This window comes from Notamacropus eugenii, chromosome 4 (assembly GCF_028372415.1).
Source record: "Notamacropus eugenii isolate mMacEug1 chromosome 4, mMacEug1.pri_v2, whole genome shotgun sequence".
Classification (NCBI taxonomy): domain Eukaryota; kingdom Metazoa; phylum Chordata; class Mammalia; order Diprotodontia; family Macropodidae; genus Notamacropus; species Notamacropus eugenii.
Genome location: NC_092875.1, coordinates 120260351 through 120275634, shown reverse-complemented (window position 1 = coordinate 120275634; position 15284 = coordinate 120260351). Strand labels below are relative to the sequence as shown.

Below are 15284 nucleotides of genomic sequence, written 5' to 3'. Positions count from 1 at the left end.
TTAAGTGTCAGCTGCCAACTTGTATTTTATGCTAGAATCACTAGGGAGCTACTGAATGTCATTCAGCAGGAGAATGACATGGTTGGACCTATTCTTTAGGAACATTATTTTGGCAGCTAAGTATAGGAGACCCTGGAGAATGCAAAGACCAGTGGCTAGGAGACCAGTTGAAAGGTGAGAAAATACTGAACTTGGGTGGTAGCAGTCAAATCAACAAGAATTTTTAAAGCACTTACTATATACTAGGCACTATATTATATAAATAGAAAGGACAAACTTGGGGCAGAGATTCATCTTAGTAGAATGTTACAAAGCATTGAATGGAAGCAGAGATCATAAGAACTGGAAATGACATTAAAGGTAATCTACTTCAACATCTGCATTTTACAAATGAGGAAACGGAGACCCAGAAAGGTAAACTAACTTGCAGTAGGTCATACAGCTCAAACAATAAATCAATAAATATTTATTAAGCACCTGCTATGTGCCTGGCATTGTGTTAAGCACTGGCAATAGAAAAAGAGGCAAAAGACAGTCCCTACTTTCCGGAGACTAATCTAAAGGGAGGGACAATATGCAAACAAATATATACAAAGGAAGCTATATATAGGATAAATAGGAAATAATTAAAAGAGGGAAAGCATTAGAGTTAAGAGGGGCTGGGAAAGGTTTCCTCTTTTGACTATACTGATGTCTAAGCTTTCATCTGTATTCTTACAGGTCACCAATTTTGTGATAAGTGGGCCCTTCTCACAGACCCAGCTGATATCAGGACGGGGACCAAGGGGTATCTGAAATGTGATATCAGCGTGGCTGGAAAGGGAGACATCCTGCAGGCCAGTCCCAAAACATCTGATGCTGAAGAACAGATAGAAAAGTGAGCCTGATTAACGTGGGTTTGTAAAATGAAAAAAAGTTGGGGCTGCTCTGTTATGTCACCTTGTTGTTTGGTCCAGAACTTCTTAAAATGTGGGTCATGACCCCATAGGGGGTTGTGAAAAATTTGGCAACAATAAAAGGTTTCTGAACATGTAACAACCAAAAATTAATTCAAAATCAAATACATAATGAATCTGAGGTGTTTCTGGTAGTACGTGCCTGTGCATTGCAGAACTTCACTGCACCTTTGGTGCTGAACACAAAGCAGGTGCGCTTTGTACTGTGCATGCCCTCAGGCCATGCAATGCCCAGGAACACTGCTGAAAAGCAAAAAGAGGTTGGAGTGGGGAAAAGTTTAAGAAGCCCTGGTTTACTGGATTAGTTGTGTCTGACTCTTTGTGACCCCTTTAGAGGTTTTCTTGGCAAAGATACTGGGAGGTTTGCCATTTCCTACTCCAACTCATTTTACAGAGGAAGAATTTGAGGTAAATTGGGTTAAGTGACTTATCCAGGTACACACAGCTAGGAAGTGTCTGAGGCTAGATTTGAACTCAAATCTTCCTGATTCCAGACCTAGTACTCTTTCTTCTATGTCACCTAGCTACCTTATTCATACGCTTTGTGATTTTTGAGGCATGATAATAATTCTTTTCATACCTATTCTTTTTATAGGCTGAAAAATCCTCATCTTTAAAATCCATCCTCCTACCTACCAACTTTCTTCTTTCTCCCTTCTGTGTTTGTTTTCCTATGTAAGATCAGGTTTTGTTTTGTTTTTTTCTGTTTTTAAGGAACCTTTTGGTCCCGCAAGGATTCCCTTCCGAGAGACCTTGGGCCAGATTCTTTGTGAGACTCTATCGAGCAGAGGGCCTGCCCAAAATGAACTCCAGCATCATGGCCAATGTCACCAAAGCATTCGTGGGGGACAGCAAGGACCTGGTGGATCCCTTTGTAGAGGTCACATTTGCAGGACAGGTGGTAAGGAATAGCTGTGGTAAAGGTCATCCCTAAAGAGCTATTGGTCATGGGCCAAGTCTCAGTAAATGGCTTTCCTCCTGAAATCAAATGTTTCCCTTCAGTACTTTGTAAACCTTTTAAATATATAAAATATAATAAAAATATATATAAATTAAAATATAAAATATGAAAATATAAATATATTAAAAATATATTAAAATATAAAACACTATTAAATATACAGTTTCACTATTACCCAGTAAATTGGATTAAAATAAACATCAAGGGCAAGTTTGACAGGAAAAAGAAGTTACAAAAGAACAGTGAGAAGAGAGTGTGGATGATTAGATGATGTTGCCTTGGTGATGGAAGGGATGGTAGAAGGGGATTTAACAGGTTGAAGGAATAAAAGAAAATCCCAGATTTCTTTTAGTACCAACTGGATGCCACCTTCTTTTCTCTTACTTTCTGCCTCTCTGAGTCAATGCCTAGCCTTTCAAAGCACAGGGTCTATGAACAGCTAGAAATGCAAAAGACAGCAAATTCACTTGGCAAAAAATGTCTGTGTTCAGAGAGATCATGGGATTTGTGGTAATGTAGCATGTAAGAGTCAAAGTTAAGACTTGAACCCAGGTCTCCTGACCCCTAGTCCAGTGATCTACCATTGATGACAATATCATTCTGCTCTTTCATGCTCATATGCTGAAAAGCAACTGATCGACAAGCATTTACTAAGCGTTTACTATTTGCCAAGCACTGTGCTGGCTCCAGGGATAAAAGATAATATAGCAATCCCTGACTTTAAAGAGTTTATAGTCTACTGGGGGGAATAGAACATATTCATAGAATAATAGAATATAATTGATTTAAACCTAGAGCCCTAATCATCAATGATAGAAAGGAAGGCTTCAAAGGAGAGTTGTTACCTGAACTGAACCTTAAAAGAGGAGAAGGATTTGGACCAGAAGAAGTGAGGAAGAGGAGAGTGCATTCTGTATAAAAGGAAGATGGCATGCTCAATCTAGGGAACACAAAGTATTTCAGTTTTCATTTTAGCCAAAAGGTAGCAGGGAGCCACTGAAAATTTTATTTTGAGGGGAGAATGACATCATATCCCCTTGCCTAATGGTGGTTATTTTGGCAGCTACTTGGAGAATGGTCTATAAAGGGGAAAGTCAGGAAGCTAATTAGAGAGGAAGGAAACAAGCATTTATTAAGTACCTACTATGTGCTAGAGATAATGTTGAGTGCTTTACAAATATTATCTCCTTTGGTCCTCACAACAATTCTGGGAAGGAGGCGCTATTATTTTCCCCATTTTACAGATGAGGAAACTGAGGAAGTGGTTAATTGACTTGCCCAGGATCACCCAGCTAGCAAGTGTCTGAGGCCAAATTTGAGCTAAAGTCTTCCTGATTCCGGGCCCAGTGCTCTATTCACTGCTGTACCTAACTACTGGTAGTAGAAGTCTACTACAACACTAAATAGGGATGCTGGTCTAGATTAGAAAGACAGCCTTGTGAATTAAAAGAAGGGAGGGAATTTGAGAGATATTACAGATATGGAAACAGCAGGACTTGGCAGCTAGTTGGATACGAAGGAAGAATTTAGAATGACTTTGAGGTTACAAACCTGGGTTCCAAAGAGTGAAAAAAGAACTTGGGAAGTTTGAAAGGAAAGATAGCAAGTTTGATTTGGGACATTTTGAGCTTGAGGTGGTGACTGGACTTCCAGGTAGAGGTGTCACCCCCACCAACCCAAATCCTACTCATCCTTCAAGGTCTAGTTTAATGTAATTCAGCTAAATACAGTAGACATTTATTAAGCAGCCCCTGTCTTCATGATTTTCAGAGAAGCTACGTGGCACAATGCATAGAGTGCCAGGCCAGGAATCAGGAAGACTCATCTTCTTGTGTTCAAACTGGCCTCAGACTCTTACTAGCTGTGTGACCTTGGGCAAGTCACTTGACCCTATTTGCCTCAGTTTCCTCATATGTAAAATGAGCTGGAGAAGGAAGTGGCAAACCATTACAGTGTCTCTAACAAGAAAGCCCCAAATGGGGTCAGAACTGAAAAGAAAATTTCAGGACAGAGTCTTAGGCACTGGGGAAGGGAAAAAAAAAGTGCCACCACCTAGTCCTTATTGGGGAAAGATCCTTGAAGGAGGCTAAGGATTTTAAGAGGCAGAAGCCAGGAGGATATATATTCTAGGCAAGGAGGATAGCCTGATGGAATGCTGAGTTCAAGTTTGGAAAACAGTTTGGCTGGAATTAAGGGAATTAATAGGAAAACATGAAGCTTAGAAAAATAGGTTGGAGCCACACTGGGAAGGGCATCATAATGGTCTTCTGCTCTATTTCTACTTGTTTTGAAAAATGTTCCTGAATTTGTTAAGAACATCAGTATAGCAACCAGCAACAATTCATCAAACCATCTTTTGTTTTTAGGGCAGGACTTCAGTAAAGAAAAATTGTGCCGATCCTGTGTGGCATGAACAAATCATCTTCAAAGAAATGTTCCCTCCCTTGTGTCGAAGAGTTAAAATCCAGGTATGGGATGAAGGCAGCATGAATGATGTGGCCTTGGCAACACACTTCATTGATATGAAGCAAATCTCTAATGAGCAGGATGGAGATAAAGGTAATTTGAAATATGGTCAGTTTCATGGTCTAAGTGGGTCCTCTCAAACATCATTGATTTAGTTTTTTTCTTTGTAAAATGTAAGGTTGGACTTGGTCATAGTAATATTCCTTCTCATTCCCATATTCTATTTCTCTATAATTAGTAGGAAAATATGTAAGAACAGAGGAAATATATATATATATATGTATATATATATATATATATATATATATATATATATATATATATATTATCCACTGAACTATAAGTTGTTTTAAGGATACAAATGATCTTTTGGATATGAAAGTGCTTTGAACTGTATAAAAGGGATGGTTTGCATACAAGCATCTAACAGCCTGTTTCTTTAAAATAAACCTGGCCCAGCCAGCACATCATGCTGACTCACTTGTGCATTCTACCTTTACTAACACTTATCATTTACCATGTGCTAGGGATACAAAAACAGAAACAGGAAAAAACATTACCCTGAAAAAGCTTACATTTTCCTGGGGGAGGGGGGAATGGATAGAACATATAAGCGCATGTAAATTGCTGTTAAAGCAGGTGCTGAGCATGGCAAACTGCTACTTAGTTACTAGTAGAAGCTTATACTTGCTTGGCTTTCCTAACTCTGGATCACTGTAACACTTCATTCTCATCCTTAATGTCTGGTCTCTGGCTCCGGTTTATCAAACTCATTTAACATCTCCCATCTCTTACTTGCACCATCTTTGTTGTTATGGTGAGTCTATGTTTCCCAGTTTATTTTCTGAACCTTGACCTGTGTACACTGACAACAGTTTTTTTCCTTTTCATTTCTGAGCCCTCTCCTTTTTACCGCTTTGAACTCAGCCCCTTGTTGGAACTTCTACATATGGAGACATCCATATCTCATACCCCATCATGCTATAATTCCCCACTACCTTATTTTCCAGTATCTTGTTAACCCTTGCCTAACTAAAGCTGTCTTTTGATATTTTTGTATTTATTGTTGTTGGAGGCAGGGGCTATTTTCCATTTGGGGTTTAAAGTATTAAGTCCTCAGTTTAAAGTATTAAGGTCACACAGCTAGTAAGAGTCTGAGGCCAGTTTGAACACAAGAAGATGAGTCTTCCTGACTCCTGGCCTGGCACTCTATGCATTGTGCCACGTAGCTTCCCTGAAAATCATGAAGACAGGGGCTGCTTAATAAGTATTTCAATCCTTGCTGTAATGTTTACATTCCTGCTGATCCAGGAATCTGTAGCCTAAATATTTCTAAGTAAATGTTACATTGATTTTGAGGCTTGATTAAAAAATCCAACAAAGCACAATAATCAGTAATGCCTCAAAGGAAAGATAGCACTTCAAACAGAGGGAGTAACTGAGATTAGGGATATATAAAATATGCATGTGCCTAAGGCAAAATAAGGAATTGCTATATATGGCATTTAAAAATAAATGCATATACTTTAATGCCATTATTCAAGGCACACAGGTATTTTGCGGAAAGTCAAATCACATATTTTGCAGCGAAGGCTCAGTGCCTGAGTGACAGCATCCCTCTAGGGATCAATCTTCAAACTTTGCTCAGGGCACAAATATGTTTAGTAGAAACTCTAAGTTCTTTTGATTTCTTAGTTCCTTGCATGATGACTGGTCTTGCCATAGGTACATTAGTCCCTCATGAGCCATCAAATAGGGCAGAAATGAGGAAGGAAAAAAATATTGCCTCTTATCCCAGCTCATTTGGAGTTAGTCCTGTCAGGTTGAGAGGTGAAAATATGAGGTTCCTTAGCTGGGGGAATTCCATAAGATCAACTTGTTCTCCCCATCACCCGCCACTTCATTTTCATGCATAATTTATTCATTCCTTTGTTTTTCTCACATGTTTTCCAGAGAAAGAGATATACCTGAAGAATACTAATGATAATGGATGATTATATATTAAAGATAATTAGACATGTTTAGAAATAGAAGTATGTCTTCCTTAAGAAAATAATCTCTGAAAACACTCATGAGATGAATTCATGGCACTAGAATATCCTATGAGCCAAAATTCTTTATTTGCAAAAGGACTCAGCAAAGGGTTGCTTTAAATACCAAGTTTCTTATTACATCTAAAACAGGATTTGATTTCTATAAATTTGACTTGTGTGGTATAATAGAGAGGACAATGGTCTGGTTCTTTCACTGGATGATCTAAGGCGCTAGGTCGTATCGGTCACTTCATGTTTTTGAGGTTAGGTTTCGTTCTCTACAAAATGAATTGGATGATCTCAAAGACCCTTTCCAGTTTTAACATTCTTTGTCTATAATTGAGATGTGAAAGGCAGCATGGTGTATTGAGTGACAGGCCAGTCTTGGAGTTAGAAAGACCTGCATTCAAGATTTGATTCTGGCTATTTAACTATGGGCATGCCACATTACCCATCAGTGACCCAGGAAACTCTAAATTCTCTAAGCTGCAAAGAAGTGGCTGATCTGTAATAGGGGTGGTAGTTTCCATAATGGGAGTTTCCTACACTAATTAAACCATGGCTCAAAGTCAGAAAACAAACTATCCATGCAATTTTTCAGCAATCTCTTTATTTTCAAAGCAGGTTCATCTACACAGTCAGATTTGTCATGTGAAGAACATGGGCAGCTAGGTGGTGCCATAGATAGAGCACTGGACCAGGAATCAAAAAGAACTGACTTCAAATCTGACCACAGATACTTACTAGCTATGCAACTTTGCATGGGGACAGCTAGGTGGTACAGTATATAGAGCACTGGACTGAGAATCAGGAAGAATTATCTTCCTAGGTTCAAATCTGACCTCAGACACTTCCAGCTGTGTTACTCTGGGCAAGTCACTCAATCCTGTTTGCCTCAGTTTCTTCATCTATAAAATGAGTTGGAGAGGGAAATAGCAAATCATATTCAGTATGTTTGCTAAGAAAACCCCAAATGGGGTCACTGCAAGTCAGACATGACTGAAATGACTCAACAACAATCCTCTGGACAAAGTCACTTACCCTCTATTTGCCTCAGTTTCCTCACATATAAAATGGGGATAACAATGGCATCTATCTCCTGGGGTTGTTGTGAGGATGAAATGAGATAATACTTGTAAAGCACTTAGCACAGTACCTGGAACATAGGAGGTACTATATAGATGTTAACTATTATTATTATTTGTTATCATTATTATCATCATTATTTTATGGATCTCCCTAGGTTTCCTGCCCACCTTTGGACCTGCTTGGATCAACTTGTATGGCTCTCCCAGGAACCACAGCGTGATGGATGATTACCAGGAGTTGAATGAAGGCTTTGGAGAAGGGGTCTCATTTAGGGGCCGCATCCTGATAGAAGTGGCTGTAGAAATCCTCTCAGGAGGGGCACAGGAGTCTAAATATTCAAAGGTCCTGAAGCACGTCAAGCCGTCTAAAGACAAGGCCTCCAAAGGCTCAGGGAAGGACAAGACAGATAAAGCTGAGGATGGAAGAGCTCACCAGCCTTCAGATAAGACCAATTCAACGGAGGCCGAAGTGGAGTCATTTGAGGTACCACCTGAGGTTAGTCAGAATGAGCTTACAGTCATAGCATGTGATACTAAGCATGGTGAACAGCAGCCCTGAAAAGACTTTTGCAAAGTCGTGTGGCTATACATTTTATTTTCTCCGTGGAGTATAATAAGTTCCCTGGAGGCAGGAACTATTTTCCATTTTGGTTTTGTACGTCCAGCACAATACCTCGCATATGTTAGGGATTTAATGAGCATTTGATGGATTAGATTAGATCCAATTAGCAATATTGACAACAGTCTAGTCTCCGTTCATCAATGTCAGCCTTCCCCTTCTCTTTCACACATCACCATCTGCTCTGGTCAAGTTCTCCCAGACTTCCTTTATAGCTGATAAATTCCCACAGAAACAAAACTAAAAGGAAACAGTAAGGGGAATGTGTGTGTGCTTGTGTGTGTATGTAAATATGATTTTTTAACAGGCTTATTGCCTGGTTTCTTTCAGACTTTTCCTGATTTCGATTAGTTTTTGGAAATAAGTATAAGCAATATTTCTTTGACCACCCAACACAGGATGAGGAATGAGGTTGGAGGCATAGACCAAGGGAAGATTGGGGATATGAGAAACCAGTTTCTTTCCTTTGTCCCTTGAAGCTGTGAGAGAAAACAAATCCTGGCTAGAGGTGAGGTGAGGAGGGGAATGGTCATCTTTTGCTTTGCTGTTTTCCACTGAGATAGTGTGGTACAGTAAATAGAGTGCTGGACTTAACGTCAGAAAGACTGGATTCAAATCTCTCTTCTTACCCTTACTAGCCATGTGACCTCTCCGAGTCTCAGTTTCCACACCTATAAAATGAGAATGAGGCAAGAAGGTCTCTAAGGTTTCTTCTAAGTCTAATTCTGTGATTCTATCATGATATATGGAAGGTTACCTTTTCCCAAGTCAACTGGTACTGAAAGAGATCAAATCATGAATGATGAATAATGAATAGTTTTGTGAATTGCTGGTCATTATTTTAGCTTACATACAGTGATTCACAAAATAAACCACACTTCACAGTCTCTCTATAGCAGTTGAGATGTCTTTAAACTGTGGCCTCTGTCCCCTGGGCTTGATTTCATCTGAACTTCTACTAAATATTGCTTTTACTGCCTACAAAATCTTTCTCTATATCCACAGGGGTGGTTAGGTGGTGCAATGGATAGTGCTAGGCTTGGGCTTGGAGTTTAGAAAGACCTGAATGTAAATCCTACCTTACTAGCTATGTGACCCTGAGCAAGTGACTTAACCTTTCTCAGCCTCAGTTTCCCTATCCATACAATGGGAATAATAACAGCCCCTATCCTAAAGTGCTTTGTAAACCTTAAAACACTGTGCAAATATTATTGTAATTATTATTAATAGTGAAAGATATTTGGATTTTTCTATTGATTTCACCATTTCTGACTGCTTTTTTCACTATTTATTTAGTTTTTCATGTTTGAAACTTTGATATTTTCTCCTTGACTCTTCCCTTACCCTCCTCTCCCATGTGGAATTACCCAGTTCTGTTCATTGTCCTTTGAAACATCTTCCATACCTGTCCTTTCTCTTCCCACTGTAGTCCTGTGCTGGCCTCATTATTTCCCCCGTTTAGTCACCTTCTTATAGGTCTTCTGTATCCATTCCTTTCTGTCTAATAGCAATCTCATTCACTCCCAAGGCTTATGCCAAGAGTTGATTATATCACTCATTGGCTCACAGAACTCTTCAGGGGCTCCCTGTGAAAAAGAAGGACTCCTTTGTCTTGCACCCAAGAATTTCTAGAGTCTTGTACTACTCTAGTTTTCTGTCTTAATTCCTTATTATTCCCCTCCCCATACTCTGTGCAGTATCTGAAATGAACTATTCTTTCTACCCTTTACTTTTCTGTCCAAGAGGTGCACTTGGTCTCATGTCAGGAAGACCTGAGTTCAAATCTGGCCTCCAACACTTTCTAGCTGTGGGACTCTGGGCAAGTCATTTAAATTTTTTCTGCCTTAATTTCTTCAACTACAAAACGGAGATAATAATAATATTCATCACACAGGGTGGTCGTGAGGATCAAATGAGATAATAATGTAAAGCAATTAGCACAGTGCCTATCATATAGTAGGTGATTTAATATATGCTTCCTTTCTCCCGCCTTCTCTCTCTCTTCTTTCCTTTGCTTCCTTCCCTCCTTTCTTTCTTCCTCCTTTTCATTCTCCTCTCTTTCCTCCCTTCTCTTCCTTCTTCCTTCCTTCCTTTGTCTTCTCCTTCCTTCCTTTCCTCCCTTCCTGCTTCATTCCCTTCCTTCCTTCTTTCCTTCTTCTTTTCCTTCTTTTCTTCCTCCTTTCCTTTCTTCTTTCCCTCCCTCCTGCTCACCCTTCACTGGCATCTGTGAAGTTTCTTTAGCTTGAACCAGGGTGGTAGTCATAAGTGAAATGAAAGGGATGGATGGATGGATGTTTGGATGAGATGTAGAGGTGGAATTCACAAGATTGGATAAGTGGTGTGATGGGGAACAGAGATGAAGATGATGCCAAAGTTGGAACCCTGGACAACTAGACAAATAGTGGTACCCTCTGTAGAAAGAGACAAGTTGGACTTGGAGTTAGAAAGTTAACCCCCTAAGGGGGTATGATAGTGAGTTATGTTTGATATAGGTTTAGTTGATGATGCCATCTTGAAATATCTAATAGGCAGTTGGTGATGAGGCATTGGAAGTCATGGAGTGGACTAGGGCTGGAGATAGCTCTGATAGCTGGGTGGTGCAAAGGATAGAACACTGGCCCTGGAATCAGGAAGACCTGAATTCAAATCTAAGACACTTTCTAGACACTTTTTAGCTGTGTGACCCTGGGCAAATCACTTAAAATTGTTTGCCTCAATTTCCTCATCCAGATGAACTAGAGAAGGAAATGGAAACCACTCCAGTATCTTTGCCAAGAAACCCCAAATAGGCTCACAGAGAGTCAGATATGACTGGCATGACTGAGCGACAACTTATTCTAACCAAGACAATACTGGACAGTCTTAGTCACCTATAAATCTGTTCTATTATTTCAAGGATATCTTGAAATACAAACAATTTTAATTAGGACTAAAAAATATCTCCTGGGAAGGGATTCAACTGACCTACTTGGCTAAAATGCTCACTAAGGCATCAGGATTTTCCAGAAATGCCCAGGGCAGCTGTATCATCTCTTAAGTTCCTCCACCATCAGGGTCAGGAATAACAATGTACTTCCTGGACCCGGAGATGACTAAAATCAGCTCATACATAATTTGGCACTTAGTACAGGGCTGTAGTGATTGTGGTTGTTGATAAATATAATGCTGACAGATGGGTTTGTCTAAAAATGGATCCTAACAATCTCCTGGGATTCTGCTAGAGATAGATAGAAGGGCCTTGTCTTTGAGCCATTATCTCCTGAGACTGTGTCAATAGGTCTGGCTTCTCCATTCCTATTAACTTAGGTCTGTACCAAGAGAGGAAGCATAATATAGTGAAAAGGGGTTGTCCTTAGAAGCCGAAAGACCTGCATCATGCAGTTAACTGTGGCATTATTTAGTCAGGCCCCAGCCCAAATCATTTGGCTGGAGCTCACTCTGCAGTATCTGTCTGTGAGAGCCTTTCTAGGTCATCAATTGAAAGGTGTGTTTTTCCATGAAGTTTCTTAGGTCATTTTGCCTGATGATCTCTCACAGCTCCACCATAACTTTAGCTCGTATTATACTTTTTTGCATATATGTTGTATCCCTTAGGAGAATCTAAGCAGTCTTTTTCCCTCTCCCCTTCTCTTCTCTTTCCCTTTCCCTCATCCTCTCCTTCTCTCTCTCCCTTACTGTTCCTTCCATCCCTTCCTCTGTCCTTCCCAGTGTTTAGGAAGATGAGAGAGAGAGAGAGAGAGAAAAAATGCTCGATAATTTATAAAAATTCATTAAACAAGAAACCATAGGAAATATGTGCCAAAATGAAACATTAAGTATGTATGCATACACACATATGTATGTGTGTACACACACATTTCATCTAGCTGACTTAACTCAGATTAACTTTTACTTTATTTTGAAATAAGGTAAATAAGATATTTTAAGGGCAAACCTTAGAAAATTATAGTTAGTTCCTCTATGATAACATTTTTAGATCAGAGTGTTTTATCTTTCTTTCTAAACCCATACCTCTAACTTCCCTACTTTCCCTACAAATTACACATGTATTCATGTGCAAGCATGAGCACATACACACACACATACTTGTGCGCACACATGCACTTAAGTTCTCTGAGTCCCAATTTCCTCCTATAAAAAAAATGAGGGGATTGGGCTATTGATCAATGAGGTTTTGGGCTCTAATTCCCATGATTCTTTATAGTACAAATGCATACTAATAGGTTCTTACAATGATGCAAAACAGATTAAGCGTCATTTATTCATTCAACAAAAAAATGTCTTGAGATATTACTGTGTATATGGTTATGTTAGGTATTGTGCTTGGGTCTTCAGAATTCCAATTAAGCCTGAAACAATTCACACTAACAGCTCCATTTGGATCAGTTGTTTCCTCTCACTTTGTGCTAAGCATAGGCATAATCAAATGCCATTCTGAGCTCATGTAATAATTCATCTGTAAGTGATGCACGATCAATTCTTTGAATACTGGAATCAGGTAAGCATTGCTGATCCAGCTTCCTGGAAGAAAAATAAATCCATAAAGCAAACGAACAAAAAAAAACCCCTATCTGATATTATTGAATATGTTATCTCCTTTATAGATTGTACCAGAAAAGTATGAAGATTTCTTACTCTTTGGAGCATTTTTTGAAGCTTCCATGATTGATCGGAAAATTGGAGACAAACCTATTAGCTTTGAGGTTTCTATAGGTAAGTCTGGCCTAGTTCCTTATATGACAGATTGGTTCGATACAGACAACCATATGTTACTGTAACAAGCAACCCTTGTCCATACTGGTGCAATTAGGTAGCGGAAAGTTGTCACTGCTCTTTAATAGAAAGACAAAACAAAATACTATTTAGTGAACTTCTTGCCAGAGTAACCTCCTTTATTTGGGGTCTCTTATTTCTGAGATGGGATTTTAGACCAAAGACAGGTTAAGTGAAGGCTATCTTCACATAGATTTAGTGGAATTTTGCTTAGTCATTCTGGAACTTTGAGGCTTAATTCAATTCAATGCAAATTTGTTCCAGGCACTGTCGAGGCACCAGGAATAGACAAAAAAGACAAAAAGAAAACAATGCCTATCCTCAAGAAGCTTATGTTTTAGTGGAAAGAAACAACATGTACTCAGAGAAACTAATAAAAAGTTTGCGCCACAGAAATACAAAGTAGAAGAAAGATTTGGAACCAGATTCACTGACTCCAAAGCCAATGTCTTTAAACACAACATCTTTTTGTTATTATCACTTATTATTATTATACTATATTATGAAAATGCTTGTCTTATACCATAAATTAAAAATAAAATAAATTAAAATAAACATAACAACAATAACGATAGTTAGCCTTTATATGGTACTTTGGGAAGCCAAGTAGTGCAGTAGATAGAGTGCCAAGTTTGGAGTCAGAAGACTCTTCTTCCTAGGTTCAAATCCAGCCTCAGATACTTAAAAGCTGTGGGATCCTGGGTAAATCACTTCACCCTGTTTGCCTCAGTTTTCTCATCTATAAAATGAGCTGGGGAAGGAAATGGCAAACCCCTCCAGTAAAACCTCAAGTGGGGTCATGAAGAACCATACGTGAACGAAAATGAGTAAACAACGAATATGGCATTTTAAGTTTGGAGAGCGTTTTCTATGTTCTCTCATTTGATCCTCGCTCTAGAAAGTAAATGGTATGATTATCTTCATTATACTGATGAGGAAACTAAGGCAGATAGAAGTTAGCTAACTTGCTCAGGGTAACACAGTTAAATTTTTGAGTCATATTTGAATTTAGGTTTTCCTGACTTAAAGTCCAACGTTCTGTCTATTGAGCCACTTAGATGTCTACCTTGGGTCATTTAGACTTCCTGTGATTTCATCAGCTTTAAAGGGTTATGGGATCATATGCGTCTAGAGCTTAAAGGGACTTTGCAGGCAACCTTATCCAATCCCCTCATTTTATAGACCAGGGAGGTCATATAACTCGTCCGAGGTAACATGGGCAAAGGTGAGATTCAAATTCATATCCTGGGACACCACAGTCAGTATTCTTAAACTGTGACATGCTGGATCTATGGTTTCATCAGGTTTATGGCTTCTTCCATGGACACAAATGGCAATCATTCTACAGCTTAGTAAACTCTCTTCATGAGTTGCTCTGACTAGAAAAAAAAATTCCCAGATAACAAACCTCCTGGTAATGAGTTGCTCCAAGGTGAGCCATGTCTTGGGTGACAAAAATGTATGCTTTGTATTATGGTTCCAGTTTTCTGATCTGTGCAATGGGGGTAATTACTGTAGTACTCATATCTCAGGGGCCAAATGAGAAAAGATCTATAAAGTGCTTTTCAAATCTGAAAGTGATATATATATGTGTGTGTGTGTGTGTGTGTGTGTGTGTGTGTGTGTGTGTATCATTGCTATTGTGTTTTAAACTTCTCTATCCATTACCCAAGATTATATATTACATTATCATGCCATTTTGCCTAAGATGAGTCTTCACTGCAAAATACTGTTCCATTTAATTTAAACTAGTGCAATCCAAATGAATAATGTTTTATTAAGAAAAAAAAGAGCCATCAGTATATACCTTATATGGTTAATTGAAAGACATGATCCCTGCCCTCAAGGAACTTACTTTCTAAAGGGGGTGATTTTAACTTATAATCTCAATTATTTTAAGCAACCAATGTAGCTTGGAGACTTCAGATTGAAATATTAGTCCCCCTGCCCCTGTTCTTGGTATGTATGGGAGAAAATTAAAAACTTATTCCTCTCCTACATTTATTTCATCAACTAGTTATCTTAAATCCGGACAGTTCTGGAGGATATTGACCTTACTGCTTCTCTCATTCTTAATTTCCTCTTTAAAGGTAACTTTGGAAATCTGATTGATGGGGGTTCTCACCATGGGAGTAAGAAGAAATCTCTAGAAACATCAGAAGAGAATGTATCCCTGCTTCAGGAAGGCAATACAGACTCTGCCCATGACGTTGCCACACCTTTCATGTCCACCACACATCCTGAGAAGCCCCTGGTGACAGAAGGGAACAGGTGGGGAGTGTCAGCCTTGATGATTAGCCTATGTTTCTGGGTCAGGCTTTGGGCTTTGCACTGCAGGAGTGTGATTGGACAGCTCCCTCATGTCATCAGACACAGATAACCCAGTGT

General features: G+C 39.1%; 1 protein-coding gene across 1 annotated transcript in view; it reads left to right on the top strand.

The window, feature by feature from the left end:
- FER1L6 (fer-1 like family member 6) overlaps nt 1–15284 on the top strand; it is a 222837-nt gene that overhangs the window by 51499 nt on the left and 156054 nt on the right. Inside the window, exons 8-13 of the mRNA XM_072606566.1 lie at nt 721–877; nt 1671–1857; nt 4284–4476; nt 7660–8000; nt 12728–12836; nt 14987–15167. Coding sequence (XP_072462667.1) covers nt 721–877; nt 1671–1857; nt 4284–4476; nt 7660–8000; nt 12728–12836; nt 14987–15167 — 1168 coding nt within the window. The remainder of the gene's footprint in view (nt 1–720; nt 878–1670; nt 1858–4283; nt 4477–7659; nt 8001–12727; nt 12837–14986; nt 15168–15284) is intronic.